General features: G+C 48.1%; 1 protein-coding gene across 1 annotated transcript in view; it reads left to right on the top strand.

Moving 5' to 3' along the window:
- Positions 1 to 19,831, top strand: part of IZUMO3 (IZUMO family member 3) — a 280,359-nt gene that overhangs the window by 246,493 nt on the left and 14,035 nt on the right. Inside the window, exon 7 of the mRNA XM_069649595.1 lies at positions 3,591 to 3,671. Within this exon, the coding sequence (XP_069505696.1) occupies positions 3,591 to 3,671 (81 nt within the window). The remainder of the gene's footprint in view (positions 1 to 3,590; positions 3,672 to 19,831) is intronic.

Here is a 19,831-nt window from a genome sequence, read left to right on the forward strand (position 1 = left end):
GATCTAGGGATACCATGCGTCTGCAATGCTCGAAATCTCACAGAGTCAGTGGGGAGGAAAGTTCGTTCCCTGTGAGAGCGGCTACTATCTGGAACAACATGCCCCTAGACCTACGATGTGAAAGAAATTTCCCTAGGTTTAAATTTTTTGGGGAAAACGACTCTTGTTTCATAATTTAGTTTGGTGACACTTGTTTGGTTACATCGTTTGCTATCCGTGATCTCTCTCCGCACCCTGATTCTCGTGTGCGTTGGAGCCTTAGAAACAGATAAATAAATAACACATTCAAATATAACATACAAGCACATAAGTAACATGTTCTCAAAAAGTGCAGCAAGTCAAAAAAGTGTAGAGGATTTGCTTCTTTTACTTTCCTCACTTTACGAAACGTGCCGGATCTCACGTATGCCATGCACAGGTCTTTGGGGGGACGTGCAGCAGTGTAAAAGATGAAATGGCCAGCTCCCTTGTGGAATTTAGTGTCAGGCTAATTTAGTGCCAGTCGCTAATGTATAACAGGCTCCTGAGTATTTTTCACAATCACGGGCCATTAGAGGGTCCATCATTTTGAGATGAAATAAAGAAAACATTCCTAACCCTTTTTGAGGGATAGAAATGCAGGTGGAACAGCTGCACTGATATTTCACCTAAAAAACAAAAGCAGTCCATGTCATGCATTTTGAATCTTCTTGCGAGTGAAATGATATCCTTTCCTGCACATTGTAAAGTGCACCCTCTTGTGAATACAGGATAGCTAAGAACGTTCGGAAATGACTCCTGATTTGCACAAATCCCCTTTGTGCATTGTTCACATCTTTTTTTGGCACAAGTGCACCTCATCACTTCTGCCAAATCCGAATTGTTCCGATAGCAGTTAGGGTTACTCAAGAGAGCGAGGACGGCTTGAAGGGAAGTACAGTTATTCCCAAAAGTCACCTCCATATAATACACTCCCCTGGTCCCGAAGAATATACACTTTTGTTATAAGGTCACATATAGAATCTCTAACAGTTCAAAATAGGTAATTAGGTCAAACATACCACACAGGAAAGCATGGTGCATGCATAAAAACTAGGGATGGACAAGCCTGCAAGTGCTTCACTCGAATGCCGGTTCAAACAGTGCCGAAAATGGTTAGATTTGGCTCACGCCATTGGAGACTCCACCCAGATGGCTGGCGAGTGAACTGAGCCGAGTCTGTAAATGTCTGATTCGATTCGGATGCAGCTTGCACTGGCTGAAAACAATTCGAGCCAAAAGGCCACTATGGTTTGAAATGGATTAAAGATTTTTTTTGAACCATGGACTTACATTGATTTGAATCAGCAGTCTTTTTTGAACCATAGGAATCCATTGATTCGAACTGTGTGTGTTTATTCGCCTCCAACTAGCAAGAGAAACTGCAATCATAAATCATGCCTTTCATGGAGAACATTCTGAGATGAAGATGGATGAAAGCAAAACGCAGCTTGCTGTCGCAGCACTGGCTTAAGGGGGCTCATTATAGGTTTGGCAGTGCAGTAAAAAATGTTGGTAATTCTGTAACCAGTATCGTTGGTGCCAATAGAATTACTGCCACATTTACCACACCACCAAATTCCCGGTTCGATGTTCAAGTGGAGGAAATGCCTGTGGTCAAGAGCTTAAGCTATGGCCTCCACTTCAATGCCAAATAGGGGAGGAATTCCCAGAGGTAGGATTACCAGCATGGTGTCCCTTGCAAAATACTCATGGAGTCCTATGGACTCTGAAAACGGACCAAGTGCTGTTAACAGTTGAACTCGTTTGGCAGTATTTCTTCCAGAAATACCCAAACTCGTAATGAGTTCCAATTAACCAGTCCACGATTTCTTTTTACTTTATGTTAAAACAAATGAAACCAAAACAAAATTAAAATACACAATTTTCCAAAAAGAAAATAATTTTAACTGTAAATAAAAAGTGCAGTTTTTTAGCTACAGTTGGATTGTGAAAAAGGATGGTCTTGGATGAGGCACACGAGGCCTAAAGGTCTGTGTCTCTGCTATCTATCTATCTAAAAAAATAAAACAGCGGATGAGGTTGCGCACGCTGCTCTGTCACGCGCGCGCACACAGTGCGGCATGCTGTGCTGAGCATGTCTAATCCCATTTAAAGTTTGATGCCATTATCGACGATGCTGATTTCTGCCCTTGAAAACCTTGGCCCTTGCTGATGTCATTCTCGTCACTGCTTTGCTGGAGCAGTGGGTGGCGGGAATCTGAGTTGATGCAGGCAACATAGTGCTGCTGAGCGATCAACGCTAACACCACAGATGGGAATATGTGAGGAAACCACCACCATCATGGTTGGGATTGACAGTGATGTAGAGTGTGATTGTGAACAGTGTACCAGTCATGGGGGTCTACACACTTGCATGTTATGGGGAAGGTGCACAATACATGGAGGTTTCTGTGCTTTAGTTTTTGTCTCTGTAGTTTTTGCAGCATAGTTTGGTCTGTTTAGTGCTGGTGTCCCATGGCAGCTCATGGTCACGGTGTAGATAGCAGTGAAACAATATTTACCTATGTCCCGAGAATCAGTTTATCCTGCACATTTAGGTGATCATCCCTGTAATGACAGCTTTCTTTTGTTTCACCATTGTGTACCATATTGTTGCACACCCTGATAGTCATATACTTGGTGAAGGCAAACAGAACTAAAGAAGCCTGCCACAAGACCACAGAATCTAATTTAAATTAGAAAAAAGCAATTTCAGATAAAATAGGCAAAGAAATTGCACTTATGGGGCTGCATGTGAAAGCAAATGAGTACACAACTTCTTTGGATAACAGCGCACTCCGCACCGAGAGAGTGCTGGGAAAAAATATTTCATACATTTCTAAAAGCAGCCCAGCTCCCTCAATCCTTTGCCCGGCAATTGGACTCGCTTCCAGGATCTTTTACTGAGAAGTGCGAGAGGTGGAAGTGTGTTGAAGTACGCAAAAGGGAGATTCCAAGCCACTGGTTGAGTCAACATGCTCCGGGCATCTTCGTTGTTAGCGACAATCCAGCTCAAGCAGGGACTTACTTTTGCACTGAAACCACCAAGCGAGTCCCATTGGCTAGGTCAACATTCTCCTGCACTTGTCCCTTCAAGATTAGCACAAGACCCCCAACAGGTCCAATACAGCCTTTCAGCCAATCAGCCAATCAGCATGGTGCGTGACTGTGATATGATACTCTTACACTTCGCTGGCCAGTCACCCCTCAATTCCCTCAGCGGGTGAATGTAAACTGCCAAGCCAAACTTGTGTGGTCTGTTAACTGAAAGGAGTGCAAAGGTAGGGGAGCACCGGCCAGAGCAAGGTAAGCAGATACTACTATGGTGGCCACTCACTCCAACCTAGAGAAGACTGTATCATAAAATTGAACACCCATTGGCTACGGGTAATTGACCTTTGGTGAGTAAGAAATGGTGTGCTATGTATATGTGTAGAGTTGATGTGGCAAATGACCTTTCCTGGCTGGCTAGTAGCTTTCAACTTGACATTTCTACCCCTGTATTAGACTTGGATGTGCTCAGAGTTTCTTTTTAATACGGTTACAGGATATTCTCTTTCTTTTGGCAGCCGTAATAGAGGGAGATGTTCTAGATGCCCAGACGTGCTCCATCTCACAAGCAAAGTGTTATAAAGGGAAAGCGTGTGGAGGTATGTGCTGCACCCCTCTCTCATAGCCCCATCATTTCTTTACTACACTTACTTTGCTCCTTATGAATACCAGATTACATGCACTCTGTTAAAAAGTGTATTTTAAAGCATATTTGCCGTATTCACTTGTCAAAACCTTTATTGGGAAAATAACACTTCCAGAATAGCACCCAGCACAAACAATTGATATAAGACACATTGGGCCTCATTACAAGCCTGCGGTCTGGAAATAAGGGTGCCGGTAGCAATGTACCAGCACTCTTTCCGGCAGGTCTGACCCGCCAGACGAAACAGTCCTGGAAGTCCATGGGAATGGGGACTAACATTTTCTGCCGCCTGATATGTGCATCCAGGACTTGTAATGTCCCGGTGGCACCGGGATCTCAGGCGGCAGAAAGGGTGTGAGAGTCCAGCGTGTTACCACCAGACTTGTAATGAGCCTCAATGAATAATATTTAAGTAATATGACTGGCCAACACAGTATCTGTGACATTCAGATAACGTAGATCATATGTAAAAGACTGAACCGTAAACATGGTCTACACAAGCAATTTATGTCTGCATGTTTCAACTCTTTCTGTATTTTCAACTAAGGCCTTCTTCAGGGCAAACACAACAAATGTATGTATAAACATACACTGCGAGTGCAGATTTGGTGTGCTCTATTTTCAGATCATAAAGAAAAACAGTGGGCCTCATTACGAGTTTGGAGGTAGCCATGCCCTTAATAAGGGCATGGCTACCCCCAAACCCGGGTCCGGGTTCCCTGAATGGGGAAATACCGGGCCATTCCGACCTTGAAGGTCCCGGTATTTCCACATTCAGGGAACCCGGACCCGGTCAATCCCCATTTCCATTTGAGCCCCCATAATGGCCCATTGTTAGCATGCTGGGCAGCTCGCGGGACCCGCTAAGGATGTCTGGTATCAACAAACAGATGCTCAAAAAACTCATAAAACATATCAGTGTGTCATCTACTGCATTCTGTAGCCTATTAATTTCTCAGTCAATTAGAGGAAGTTGATAAATCAAGTGGACTCCAACTCTTCCTTGAGGTGCCCTTTCTTATACGCAGGCTTATGTCTTCCAGGAACTCCTCAAGTTAGTTTGGTTACCCTTTCTATCTTTCTCTCCGATTGAGAGTCAGGCTTCAAAAACTAAAGCATGGGATGCGCATCATTTCGGTCTATATGCGACCAGAGTTTCATGAAATGTGGCCAGATTAACTCAATAATTGGTCTGCAGTTGAGCCTGCACAATAAACATTTATGCAGATTTGCACATTGCCACATATAAGGGCACACTACTACAGTGTTGCATCACATCTCAAAATCACATAGGGGGACTGGGACAAGAGTGCCCCACTGCCATGACATCTCTTAACTGCCCCAAAAGACGACCATGACTCTTAGCTAACGCTGACCACTTTTACTTCGACAAGCTCAGGCATGGATGAATAAATATCCATATTTGGATGGGAATACCTTGTCCGGAATATTAATGGAGAGGCTGGGACTGCACAGTTCCATCAGCGAATGTAAACACTAGAGTATCAGCCACAAGTGTTTCATTAGAGTTCTTTATTAGCATTCAATCTTTGTGTTAAACAAGCAGGTGCAGATTAGGTTTTGCAGCCCCGGATGTGATGCAAAAGCGTGCCCTCTGCGGAGGCCCTGTGTGGCGTTCATACGGTAATTTGGCCCGTGGTCAGTTAGACTTATTGGGGCAAATTCACTAAGGCCTGTGGGCATAGAGTTAGGAGGGAACCTTGCCCTTGCACATCCATGCTCACAAATCACACCTCACAAGTCCCAGATTCACAAAGAGGGCTTGCAAGTGTCAGTGGTGACTGGGTGAGGTGTGCATGCAAGGGACTTAACCAGCCCCGCTATGCATATTTAACAATCGGGTGTGTTCCCAGTACTTAAATATGAATTAGATAATTGACCCGTTATGTGACACACTGCAGGAGTACAGGGATGAGGAGTGGATAAAACTCCTGTTCATTCCTACACTACTACTAAAACAGCAGTGATCCTAATCATAAAAGGGAAACAGACACGACCCGACAGATCAGCAGCCCTAAGCCTCTTGTGGGAATGTGGGCTGAAGACAGACTATACTCTTCAGTAGGGTTATGGGTTATGGGTTAGCAAAGTAGCATCCAAACAACAAAAGTGTCATGGTACCAAAAGAATAGAAGGCCAACGCAAGGCTCTTACAATACACACAACTAATAAATACAATAATAAATGACCCCTGTAATAGAAATACACAGAATAGGCAGACTTTAAGATGAAAGAGGCACCCTGCGTCTTAATGCAGGGGGAGAAAGCCAATATTTTCAGCAGCAGTGTTCAAGCTCAATGAAGATGGCCCTCATTACGACCCTGGCGGAAAGGGGTTTACGCCGGCGTAAACCATGGCGCACCTTTCCGCCTGACTACGAGTTCCCGTAGCGCCATGGTGATTTTTACGCCTGCTTTTTGCAGGCGGAAAAATCCATGGCGCTAAGGGACCTTGTTGTTAATTACGCCACCGTAATTTACGGTGGCGTAATTAACGCCTTCCCCACTCCCATTATACCCTATGGGGCAAAAATGGGAATGGGGAAGGGTAAATGGGGATTGGGGACTTACCGCCCCGCCAAGGTCGGAATGGGGCGGTAAGTCCGCCAACCACCATGGCGGAGTTGGCAGCTTAGCGCCATGGACCATGGTGCAAATAGCACCATGGATCTCCGCCAGGGTCGTAATGAGGGCCGATGTCTTTTAAAAAGGTAAGGAGTCGGGTCTTAAATGCCACGTAAGGGCTCTGTAAGGCACACAATTGGGACTGAATCACTACAAACAGGATCAACAGCATTGAGACTGGCTTGTAGGAGCTTTACAATGGGGCGAGCCCGCATCAGGACAGTTGAGTCGGTTGTTCCCAATGCATTGTGTGCGTCGAGACAGTCAAGATGACTCAGCATGTTTCAGTGATCCGATGCAGTCCTGCAGCGGTGAACAACTCGAACTGGAAGAACAACAAACAGTTGTTGCTTGAGTCGGCATCTCAATGTAGTGGGGTCGGTCCAACGAGGTCCAACAATGTGATGCAGTTCTTTAATGACGATCAGCTCAAAAAGAGCTGCAGGCCACGCTGTTGGAGGCCAGGCTGTTGCCGGTCGAGTCAGCGGCTCACCAGTTCCATTCATTTTGAAATGTGGTGAGTGTCAAAGGCAGATCTGGGGGCCCACAGCAGCAACACATTATTCAAAAGAGATTGTGCCAGCTCGAAGAGCTGTTCTTTTACTACTGCATTGCTGGTGGATCTGCATTGGGTCTCAAGATAAAGGGAGTCCCTGTACTGCCCTTTCTATCCAAGAAGGTTGCTGGAGAGTAATAGGGGGGGATGGGGGCGGGGGGTCACCTCCAGTGAGCAGGATCCTGTTTCCAGTTATCAGGCAGGGCTTCAATATAGATGGATGTAGCCCGGGTTCATCGAATTCGATTTTCTAGCGGGTCCTTTTGACCACTACAACCATATATCATGGTTCCGCCCTGATCCTCCCCAATCCCTCCTAGCGAGGGACACACCCATAATGCCTGTAGGCCCCTCTCCTCCATCCCCTCCCAACTCCCTTCTCTTCTGTGTGGAGGACACCACCGCAATTCCCAAGGCCTACTCTCCTGCTAGTCTGCCACCTCCCTCTGCTCCTCCTTTACCCACCCCTGTGCACCCCCAATCCTCCCAGCCCACTCCCTACTTGACTCGGTTGCCGTGCCACTACCTGGGCCTCTACGCCACTCCATGGCCCTCTCATACATGCACTGTAAGCACATGTGATAATCCCGAACAGGCCTTTCTTGCAACTAAGGCAGCCTGTCGCGGAAAGTGCACATTTGCTTCAGGCAGCAGGTAGGCCTTGTCCACACAACATGTATCCCTGGGGTGGTTGATGGGAGTCTATCTTTACCTATATGGCAGAGGACTTTGGTCAGGCTGTACCCCGATAAAGATCAAGGTAAAAGCCTCCTTCTTGTCAAGGCCATAGATAACTCAATTAAAGGGGGACTGCCACCCACTGATATATTAAATCTGTCATAGTGGATTGGTCCAGTTCAAGCCTTCTGCTATGGTCCAATCTAGTTGCTGTGATCAATGTATTTTCCTGATAACGTCAGTCACAAAGCACTTTGTCTGCAGAATTGTGGGTAGGGGCACAGGAAATGGGGGACCTTTGGAGATTCCACGATGGTGGGGCCCTTCCCTGGACTGCAACTGCTCTCCAGGGCAACTGTAACACCACCCTCACACCTGTGTGCTTACTTCAAAGGGTCCCTAGTAATTACCACCCAGAGAACAGAGGCTTTGATACAGCTGAACCCAAATGGTCCGTTTTTGGTGGGATTCAGTTCAGGCGGCTGGATACACAGACTCTGGCAGAGGAAATGAATCACTGGAAACCAAACTGATAATAAGATGACACAAAAGGGTTTTGCCAGTATAATTGTAGATTCACAGAGGCCACCATCTCAAAACTAGATATGAATTATATTTAGTTCTTAATCTGCAAGAAGGCCATGGGAGCATACAGTTTTATCAGTTGGATCACGGCTGCCCATGGTTAAAGGCTGCCTCTGCTAATGGACCTTTGGGTTCATTCAGGCTGTTTGCAGGAGTGCACATGTTACTCTGGTCACCGCACTGCAAGGGTGTCAGTAGACCGGTTTGCACTGTACCTTTCAATATATAGCCTTATGAAAGTCAGTCTGATTCGTATAGCTCACTATAGTCAGAATTACTGTAGTCATTTTATAATAAAATAAGAAAATGTTTAGGCTCATCCGTGCTCTCAGGTGGCATTCTGTCACACCTTGTGGGTGGGGTGCTGGGGCAGTCCTCCATTCATGTGGGGTCGGCAAGCGCATTTGCAGCAAAAGGCATTAAAAGCATCTTTAAAAGCCCATCACTGCAAATGCATTATTTACATTTCCACCACTGTTCATCAGGGGAAAATTAAATAATATAAATCCTCAAAGAAAGTGTGAATGTTTCTATGATATATATGGCAATATACTGCTAATACTGCCAGAAACCTCAGAACACCCAGAAGACATTGCGGAGTCCCATGGGCCTGGTCTGTGACTGGGAAACCGGGTGAAGGGAAGTTCGAGTACCAGCTGTGGATTTAATATCAAGCTCTCGTGAATCAGGGATGGGTCTGCAATTGCGACGGTCCATTCCTTTCAACGCCCCACAGTCACAATCCGCGAGCGCACAGATTTGAAGCCGTGAAGGTGTGCACAGACAAGTGCACAAGCAGATTCACTTGAGAGCAGCAGCATAACAAAATACAGAAGGGATAATGATCTATCATGGACTGACAATGCATTCTCTGGCTTTGGTTGACATATTACACCACAGGGCTAAGGGTAGAGTGGTTGGTAAAGGTCACTAGAACCCAGAAATTGCATCATTGGACCATAATAAATATGTTGTCCATGATGTATTTGTTATATTACATGCTAAGAAATATGGTCTGTGTTGAGGTGTCCCTGTTGCATCACTTCAAACAAAACCTTCCATATTCTTCCTTGGATTTTATCATTATGGGAGAGGATCAGCAGCACCACTGCCCCCCTTAACCCCCTCAGCCTGTAAAAGCTCATGGGAGATCAAAAACAGGAGTTCCCGCTGCTTAGGTGGAGGGACGCTGGCGATCTGTTTGAAGGACATCCTGCAAGCCGAGAAAGAAGGCTGATGAGTAGTGCGGGCTGAGAGGTGAGGGTATCTGGCTGGAGCGGAAGCGGGACTCTGATCAGCAAGATTTGGGAAAATGAATCCTCAGAGAGTCGGGGTGGGGTACCGTCCGATGAGAATGACAAAGTCCTGGGGGGATTTGCAGCTGGATGCCTAACACTGAGAACCTAAGCAATGGTGGCAATGTAGAGCCTCCGAGAGAAGAAGCAAAGAGAGACTTGCCAGATGTACCCAATGAGAGAGTATAGCTGTGCATTGTCAGGTACTGTGGAGGAGCATAACCATATTGAGCATATACCCAGGAGGTGGACCATGTGCAAGGCACAAGGTTGTCACCATGAGGAAAGGGATGAAGAGCCCTAACTAAGAGGAGAAGGTGTCAGGTCACCTCAGTGTAGGCTTAGGACATTGAGAAACACTGAGGTCTTTGGCCATGAGAAGTGGTTGTTTGGAAAGCAGAATATGGGTCTCATTACGAGGTCATGAAATTGACAAAAAATATGTCTCGCAAGACAATAATTTAAATGATTAATTTTACCAAAGCTTGAACCGGATTTACGGATCAGTCAAAAACAGTTCTGCGAATATAACATATTTTATTGTTTTATTTTTAAAAAGTTTTTTGCAATCTATCAACATACATATAATGAACAAAGACAATATAAAATGTTCAAATCTTTCCAGTCTTAAGAAAATATATTGTGGAAAAATAGTGCATAGAAAGTGCAATTAAGTAAAAAGTGCAATTCCGCTTTCTCTGGTATGCGACTTCAAACTATTATTTTTATATTGCACATATCCCTGTCTAGAAATAAGTTATCAGAAAGGGGGTCATTCAATGCAGTCATTGTCAACTAAAGGGAGTTCAGAGGTGCACCTGGCTCCTCAATATTTTACATTGAACTTCCCTTATGTTAATTTCGACCAAATGGCATCTAGAGCTAAAAAAGCACTAATGCCAGTCTTCCTCAGGACCAGACTGTGATGAACATGCTGTATTTAAAATCTTCAAAACATCTTCACGCAGGGACTTTATCTAAAAAACATACATAAAAGTCAATTAAAATCTTCCTATTTTGCAAAACTGTCAGTCCCACATCCGTCAACAACTGTCAAATAGCTCCTATATATTACACGGCCCGCGGTATCGGGCGTGTAGTTATGGCTAAGTTGCTAAACTCATCGGAAGATCACTTTTTCAGCGGCTTATAACTTTGCTCCCCCTGGAGGAATCCTCACCAAACTTTGCAAAAAATGTATATGGCCGGCTCTGAATTGTTTCACCAAGTTGGACGAGGTTTCGTACAGGGGGTTGGGGGGTAAAGTTATAGGGGGGTCACAAAAAAATGTTTTTTTTCATAGACTGAATGGGGAAAAACTTTGGGCACGGCTGCAGCCCGAACGGCTGGATTTTCACCGAAATGGTGGCAGGAGCGGGGGCCTCAGTCAGAAAGCGTGCTTTTGTGTCTTTGGTGGATGCAGTACTTTTGTTGGAAAGGACTGAAATGTACGTCTCTAAAAATTAGTAATATCTGGGTCCGCTCTGCAGACCCATTTCCCTGTTCGCTCCGCGACCGAAGTGTCATTGGCTTGCGGTATGGCGTGCTGTTGGAGAACTTTGGACGTGGCCTGTGGTTGGCTGGTGGGAAGCGTGCTGTGCGTCAACAATGTTTGAGAAATGCCGCCATGTTGTCTCGGAGGACAGTGCGCTGGCGGAAGGGTCTTCGAAATATACTGTACGCCATATGTTGGCCTCAGCAAGGGAGGGAAAAGGTGGAGGAGTGACAAGTGGTTAATGTGACATATGTAAATAGGTGGAAGAAGACGGAGGAGTGGCTGCAGAATTGGTGCGTATAGCACGATTTTGCGGGTACCTAAAGAGCCAACATTTTCAGAAGGGCAGTGAAGTGCACATTGCATAGGGTGGGTGAGAGTGCGGGTGCCTGTACTATGCAGATGGATTGCGGTAGTTGGGGACATGGTGGCATGCAGGGTGCATGCAGTTGGGGTGGGTTTGGTCAAGGATTACACTATTGGGTGCATGGCCGTAGGCCGGAGGCCATGCTCTCAAGAGCCCAGGGCTTCAGCTCACCCACCGCAGCAATGCATGTTGACTCTGCATCCGGTAGAGGGGGTGCTTACATAGTGTGGTGTGTGTAGATTGGTTGGAGTAGAGGCAATGTTGCAAATAGTTTGTGGGTAGGTTTACAGTGACACATTACTTTGTGAATGGAAGTGGGTACATACGTACTATGTGAATGAAAGTGCATAGGGGTGCAGGAGACAGTGTTGTGTTTCTACATTGTGGTAAGTGTAGCAATTTTTCCTATATCGCTGTATGGCAGTGTGCAGGTTGGGTAGGAGTGCTGGTGGCAGTGCTGTGTATGTGGATTGTCGTAGTTGGTGAAATGGATGGTACCATTATGTAGCAGTGAGAGTGTTGAAGGGCTAGACTGTTGGGTGCATGGCCGAAGGCGGTAGGCCGTAGGCCATGCACTGAAGAGGCTAGGACTTTAGGACACACACGGCAGTAATGCATTTTGGATTCTGCAGCAGTTAGAGGGTGGTGACCTGTAAAGAATGGGTGTGGAGCACATTTCAGACGCAATAGACCAGGAGAAGAGAGATGCCATGCGTGTATGTTTGGTTTTGCAGGTAAGGACACTGTTACAACATGGTGACGTTTTTGATGTGTACTTGGCGATGGTGGTGTGACAAGTCATGCAGTGTGGGCACTGGGTTTGCATACTGTCAGTACGGAAGAGGATATGGTAGAAGTGCACCTTAAATGTGCTTGGTTACTATACTGTGTGTTGATTTGTTGAAGTACGGCCAATGTTGTTAAAAGGTTGTGGGTAGGTTGGTAGTGACAATACTTTGTGAATGGGTGTGGATAGGCTCTGGTATGTTTGTGGATTCTGCTGATAGCGACCAGTGTTCGTGAATGAGTGCAATGCAGAGGTTCAGTATGTGATTGGTGGATATGTGTGCAGGTTGGGTAGGAGTGCTGGTTGTAGGGCTGTGTATGTGGATTGGCATAGTTGGTGATATGGTCATATGCATGGTTGCATTATGTTGCGGTGCCTGTGTTCAAGGCCTAGCCTATTGGGTGCATGGCTGAAGGTCGGAGGCTGTAGGCCATGCATTGAAGAGTCTAGGACTTGAGGAAGCCCACGCCACTAATGCAATGTTGACTGTGCATCTGGTAGAGGGTGGCAACATGTAAAGAAGGGTTGTGGAGTATGTTTCAGACGCTATAGAGCAGTAGAAGTGAGCCGGCAGATGTGTATGTTTGGTTCCGCAGGTGAGGTCACTGGTAGAACATGGTAAAGTTTTGGATGTTTGATTGGAGATGGTGCAATGAGAGGTCACGCAGTGTGGGCACTGGGTGCAGTGTTTGCATACTGGCAGTATGGGAGAGGGTATGGTTGAAGTGCAGCTTCTATGGTTTTTTTACTATGATGTGTGCAGATTTATTGAAGTAGGATCAATGTTGTGAAAATGTTGTGGTTAGGCTGGTAGTGACACAATGCTTTTTGAATGGTAGTGGGTAGGGGTGATGGAGGCTGTGGTATGTTTGTGGATGCTGCTAATTGAGACCTGCTTTCGTGAATGGTTGCTTTATGGTGTGAAGGAGTTGGGCTGAAGTGCTGCTATGTATGTTACTTTTTTAAAAAAACTTTTGTTTATTGGCATAAAGGGTTAAGACAGGCACAGTACAACTTACAATGCAATGAGCCGATAACATAACCGCACCTTTGACAGCCCACCATGGTGAAGATGACTATCAGGAAATAACATCGAGTGGTGACGCAGAGAGATGTCCATAAGCACACAGAGGAAAGGGGAAACCAATGAGACAAGTTAGACTTCACTTGGTATATCGGGCTGACCTGGTGGGGGAGTTGGAGTCCATTCCACCTCATCTCTACTATTCAATAGCTACAAAATTCTGACCAGACATTCTTGGGTCGTGATCTCGAAGGCAGGGAACCAATGTATTCTTCCTCGAACGTTTGTGTCCAGGTTAGGGCCTTTAGCCACATCGAGAAGGTGGGAGGACTGCGGCGCTTCCAACATTGCAATATAAATCTTTTGGCCACAAGAGCGCTTACATGAAAAAATTTTGACATTTTCCTTACATTCTCACCCTCCCAAGCACCAAACAATAGGGCAAGTGGCTCCCTTTTCACCGGCGAACCAACTATTTCGGAGAGTGCCTCTGTTACGGCCGCCCAGAATGTGTTGAGTGCAGGGCAGGACCAGAACATGTTTATGTGATCTGCTTCGTGGGAGTTACATTTAGGACACACGGGAGTTGGGGTTCCTTTAAATGACGCAACTCTGTATGGAGTGTAGTATAGCCTATTAACGAGCTTAAATTGTATGCAGCGGAATCTAGCGCTAATGGAGACCCTACGTGTGTGTGCGCACATTGTGCCCCAGAGATCATCTGTAATTACCATTTTGAGTTCCCTGGCCCATGCGTCGCGTGGTTTGAGAGGGGTAACCGCAGGTTTACTCAGCTGCATTTTGTACAGATGGGATATTATTCCCTTGGCACCTCCGGAGTTTGCTATATATTGTATTTCAGGAGAGTCTGGGGGTTCAATAGGGCAAGAGGGCCACACCGCCCGCACCGCGGCCCTAAATCTATAATACTGCAGCATTTCGAGCGGAGAGCTGGAATGTTCAGGGCGCCATGTCTGAGGGGTGATAAAAGCTCCATCCGGGAAGAGGTCAGTAAGGGCATGGTAGCCCAGGTTTTCCCAGTGGTGTGCAAGATGTTGGTCATGCGTGGGGGGGAGACCGGGAAATTGCCACAGGGGAAGCCACTTATAGTAAGGGTGCTGTTCTTGGTCAGAGCCTAGGATACTCCCCCCCGCCTTGAGCGTGGTGGCCACCGGGTCTGCCTGGGCGTCAGTATGAAACGCGCGGTGCAGTAGTAGGGTCATGATATTAGTCCCCCCTCCCGCCAGTTTCTCAAGTTTTACATGTATGGGCGGATTCTGGAGCGTATACCAATGGGAGGCGTGCTGGGCCTGTGCCGCATTCCAGTACAGGCGAAGATCTGGGGCTGTGAACCCCCCTTTGTCATAGGGCAGCGTCATGTGTTGCCACTTTTTCCGGACCGAGCCCGGGTGCCAGAGGAATTGTGCACACTCCGAGTGGAGCCTTTTGAAGTATTGTATCCCAGGCCAGATCGGTACATTAACAAAAACATACAGGAGCTTGGGGACCACTATCATCTTTATTAGAGAGAGCCTGCCCGCGAGAGACAGGGTTAAGTTGCGCCATTTGGAAAACCTGGAGGTGACAAGTTGTGCCGCGGCTTCGTAATTGTCTTTCAATAGGGAGGATTTGTTTAGTGACACCTGCACTCCAAGATACTTAACCCCACCCGGGGACCATCGCAGAGGATACTCACAAGATGGTTGTTGAGTTGCCACAGTCAGAGGGAAGATATCGGACTTAGAGTAGTTGATTGTAAAGCCTGAGAACGTACCTATTTTAGTAATATCACGGATGATCGGGTCCAGGTTTGTGGCGGGATTTTTGACATATAGGAGCACATCATCTGCATATAGAGAGATGATCTCTGGTGCCTCCAGTAGTCAAATGCCTTTATTGCTGTGGCGTCCTCTAACGTGGTCAGCCATGGGTTCGATAGCGAGCGCAAAGAGGAGGGGAGAGAATGGGCATCCCTGACGAGTGCCCCTGTATAGTGTGAAGGAAGAGGAGGGAACAGAGTTAATAAGGACCCTAGCACGTGGGTCCGTGTATAAGAGTTTTATATACGAGGTCATATTTGGACCCACCACCATCTTCTCCAGCACGGCCCATAGATATTGCCATGAGACCATATCAAAAGCTTTTTGGGCATCCAGCGTAACCGCCACCGCATCGGCGCCTGGGTCAATTCTGGACACCGCATTAAACAGGCGGCGGATATTAAGCGCCGTGGAGCGACCAGGGATGAAACCGCACTGGTCCGCGTGGATCATGTGGGACATGAAAGGGAGAAACCTGTTTGCAATTATCTTAGCAAAGATTTTCATATCAGTATTAATGAGGGATAAGGGTCTGTAGGATCCACATTCATCCGGAGGTTTTCCAGGCTTGGGAAGGAGAGTTATCAAGGCTTCCCTAAGGGAGGGGGGGAGGCATTTCAAACGAAGTGACTCGGACCAGACCCCTTGTAAAACAGGCGCCAATATGGCCACATTTTCCTGGTAAAACTCGGACGTGAGCCCGTCGGGGCCAGGCGCTTTGTTTTTAGGAAGGTCCGATATTACTTGAACAATTTCCTCCAGAGTAAACGGGGCGTCTAATATTTCACGGGTGTCTTGGGAGATGAGGGTCATGGGGATGCTCTCTAGTAGGTCGTCTAGGTCTAGGGCCGAATGCTCCGGTTGGGGACCGTACAGATTGGCATAAAAGCTAGTGAAGGTGTCTAGTATGTTTTTATCTGACCAGTGTCTTACTCCGCCCTCGTCTATAATGTTATCAATGCGGGCCCTACTAGTCTCTGCCCGCACTAACCTGGCCAGGGTTCTGCCCGGTCTGTCCCCCTCTCCATATTTACGGGCAGCCGCAGGGCGTGTAAAGTATAGCACCTCACTCGTAGCCAGTGACTCAAACCTTTCCAGCTCTGCTCTGATCTCTGCTAGTGTCTGTGTGGACTGAGTGGTCAGGTATTCCTGTTCGAGTTCTTTAAGTTTGGATTCCGAAATGGTTAGGGCTTGCCTTATAGCTTTCAGGACTCCTGCCTCCCTAGAGATGCACATCCCTCTGATATAAACCTTAAAGGCTTCCCATCTGGTCCCTTCAGATGTGTCGGTTGTATTGTTCTTTTCGAAGAACGTGGTTATGTCTGCCAGTATCTCGGCTTTAAAGACAATGTCAGCCAGGGCGGTGGATTTGAAGCGCCAAGCGGGTCTCGGTGGCAATGTGTCGCCGAGTTGTAACCGCAAGAGCACGGGGGAATGGTCAGAGATTGTACGTAACAGGATCGCGACCCCAGAGACCCTCCCTACCAGTCTGCCAGATAAGAGGAATAAATCTATTCTCGAGGAACTGTCATGTACAGTTGAATAGAAAGTGTAGTCTCTGTCATGGGGATGGAGCGTTCTCCATACATCATGCAAATTGAGAGAGTCCATGTGCGAGAGGAGACGTTTGGTCGCTCGTAGTGTGGGCCTGCGAGTGGCCGTCATCCTGTCCAGCACACTGTCCAGTATCAGGTTCATGTCTCTGCCCCATATTATAGGGATGTCAATATATCTCATGAGTATGGCCACCACGGCGTCGAAATATTCGGGGGAGTCAGTATTGGTTGCGTACACATTGACCAATAAGCATTCTTCGTGGGCCAAGGTGCACTGTAGGATCACATATCTGCCTTCTGCATCAATGTAGGATGAGCGCAGAGTGAAATAGATTGACTTGTGGATGAGGGTCAGGACTCCTCTAGCTTGGGTGGAGTATTGGGTGTAATATCTATTAGGACCCCAAGTTAGCGCAATATTCGATGATAGGTGTTTAAGAGCATGTGTCTCTTGTAGCAGGAGTACCTTGACCCCGTGCCTCTGTGCGTAGGCCACAATCCTGCGAGACTTCGTGAAATTCATCAGACCGCGAACATTCCATGACATCATTGTGATCGCCATACATGCAACCTACGGGACATCCCAAACAAAAGACCTGCCTCTGCAAAACGCCATGAGTGCTGCCACATCGTGATTGTGCCGCCCTTTGTAACCCGTCTCAACCCCTGTGCCATTTTGAATGTAACCTACCTCAACTTTCCACCCTCACCGCCCTAACCCAACTAGCGGTGTGTGAATACCCACCCTTAGAGTGACCTAATGCGTGCCATCCCCAACTTGGCAATGCCTGGACCAGCGCCCAACAGGGGCAAAAACACAAACATTTACATTCTACAGGAATTGCAGCTGCATGGGGGCCGCCGCTGCCGTTACGCCCACCAGTAGTAATACAAATTACTATTAAACAACCTAATTTGAAGATCGGCTAATATAAGTGAGGTTACAAAGCAAGGATGCATGTATTGAAGGGCAACAGGACACAATCGTAGGGGGAGAGGAAGCGGCCGGTTCTAGTCGTTGTCCAACGGTGCCTCCGGGGAGTCCGCCAGCGGGATCTGCGCCTCTATGAATTTTACGGCCTCGTCCGGGACAGTGAAAAAGTAGAGCCTGTTTCGATGGGTGAATTTAAGGCGTGCGGGGAAGAGCATTGAATACTCGATCTTCCTCTCCCGTAGCATCTTTTTAACCCCGTCGAATCTGCGTCTCTCCAGCTGCACCCCAACTGAGAAATCGGGGAAGATCCTGATTATTTGTGAGTCCAGCCTCATTTCCCCCTTTTCCCTGGCCAGGCGGAGTATGTGGTCCCTGTCTTTATAGCTGAGCAGTTTAGCTATGATGGGCCTGGGGAAATCTCCCGGCCGCGGCCGAGGCGCCAAGGAGCGGTGGGCCCTTTCAACGGTGAAGAATGGAGAGAGGTCGGGGTCATCCAGGAGATCTTTGATGAGTTTTTCCACCGCAAGTTCCATACGCCCTTTGAGTGCAGATTCCGGGACCCCAATTATGCGAATATTATTCCTTCGAGACCGTGATTTGAGGTCGTGGCATTTAGATTTGACCTGTTTCATGTCACGGACCAGCTCAGACACTGTGTTTTGTAGGTTATGCACATTGTCCTCGGTGGTGCCAGTCCTCTGCTCCACCTCGGTAATTCTAGCTCTGTGTTGGTCAAGCTTGGCCCTTAATGACGCCACATTCGCATTGATGTCATCTAGCTTTTCATGAACAGCTGCAAAGTTTTTGGCCATAGATTCCATCATAGTGGCCCAGTCTGGTTGCGGAGGGTCCGGCGGGAGATCGACCCCCTCTGAGCTGATGCGGATGATGCTTGGTCTTCCTTGGGCGTCGCCTTGGCAAACTTGTCCATAGCGCCCATCTTGCCAGCGCCGCGCGATCTGTTGGACATTGTTCCAGGTGGGAATCGAGGCTGACACAGAGATATTGGTGTTGGTGGAGGAAGGGTTCCCACCGCCGGTAAAATAGATGAGCAGAGGCACCAAAGCCGTCACAGGGGGAATGGGCCAGAGGGAGAAGTCCAAGGGGACGTCGCAGGTAGTGGCCCCAGAGTATGGCTGGTTACAACAGACAGTGTGCCCCCAGCGAGGCCGGCGGATGCAGGTGACGCTGTCTCCCTCTGAATGTAATAGGGAAGAGGCTGCCCCTCCTTATCTTTAGTGTCTCAAGTTAAATGTGTGGATGTTCCAATAAGTGCAGGACGTCCAAGAGGTGATATGTGGGCCTGTCCCCGCACACACTGTCACAGGATATCAGGGGGAGGCAGGGCAGGTTGACCCACAAGCAGTGACACTGGGAGAAGGCAGGCAGAGGGGCAGGAGGGGGGCACATCCAAGAACACCCACCTCTTCGCTGTGTAGGGTGGCTAACTCCGTCCGTCTGAAAGTGAGGGGATCACCTCCGGAGTCCAGGCCTGCCAGTCCCAGGAGACGAGGCCGCTCGTGAGGGTCCTCCACAACAGCAGTGACCATGAACCGAGTGGAGCAGGTGGAATCCAGTGGGTCCCCGCAGGTCGGCGTGTGCAGATCGACACGCCCAGGCGGCCGCCGCAGGCCCGATGGCAAGTCCACAAGGCGAGGTGGGAAGGACCCGCACCACTAGCGGGGCACGGGCCGACGCAGATGGTTAGCGCGGCCCGGCGCTCCACCCCGGACTCTCCAGGCCACACGAGCGGGGGAGCACCTCGGGGCAGGCCGCACCCACGAACGGCCCGCCGGCCCCTGAGCAGCAGGCGGCAGGCAGACGACAGCGCCCGGGCCACCAGCGCCGCGCTCAGCGCCCGGGGGAGCAAGCGCGCCCAGAGCGATCCAGCAGGCCGAAGGCCGCAACGGGTCCAGGCGCCAAAACCTCTGGATGCGAGCCGCGTTTTCTCCCCAAATTCCGTCAAAGTCTCCAAAGAGCCCCGGCAACAATCTCGTGGCACCAGCTCGGCGGAATTTAGCGGATGAGCACCGATGTAGCGGATAAACTGGTGGGCGATAACGGAGCTCCCAAGCTAGGCGGCCATCTTCCTTGGCTGCTCAACAGCGCCCCCATGTATGTTACTTTTGAGCACAATGTTAGCTGACCACATGGTTGCATGCATGGATTCAGTGTTCTTCTGGGTTTGGTCAAGGGTGGACTGTTGTCAGGGTCGGACTGGGACAAGAAATAGGCCTGGTCACCAAATAAAAAGTTGCCTCTAAAAAGTTGCCCACCCCTCGCCTCACGAACCTTGACCTCTGATGACATCACCGGAAGTGATGTCATTTGACCCCACCCCAAAGTGACATCCCAGGAAGCGATGAAACG

The sequence above is a fragment of the Ambystoma mexicanum genome, chromosome 1p (genome assembly GCF_040938575.1).
Source record: "Ambystoma mexicanum isolate Mex_15411 chromosome 1p, UKY_AmexF1_1, whole genome shotgun sequence".
NCBI lineage: Eukaryota > Metazoa > Chordata > Amphibia > Caudata > Ambystomatidae > Ambystoma > Ambystoma mexicanum.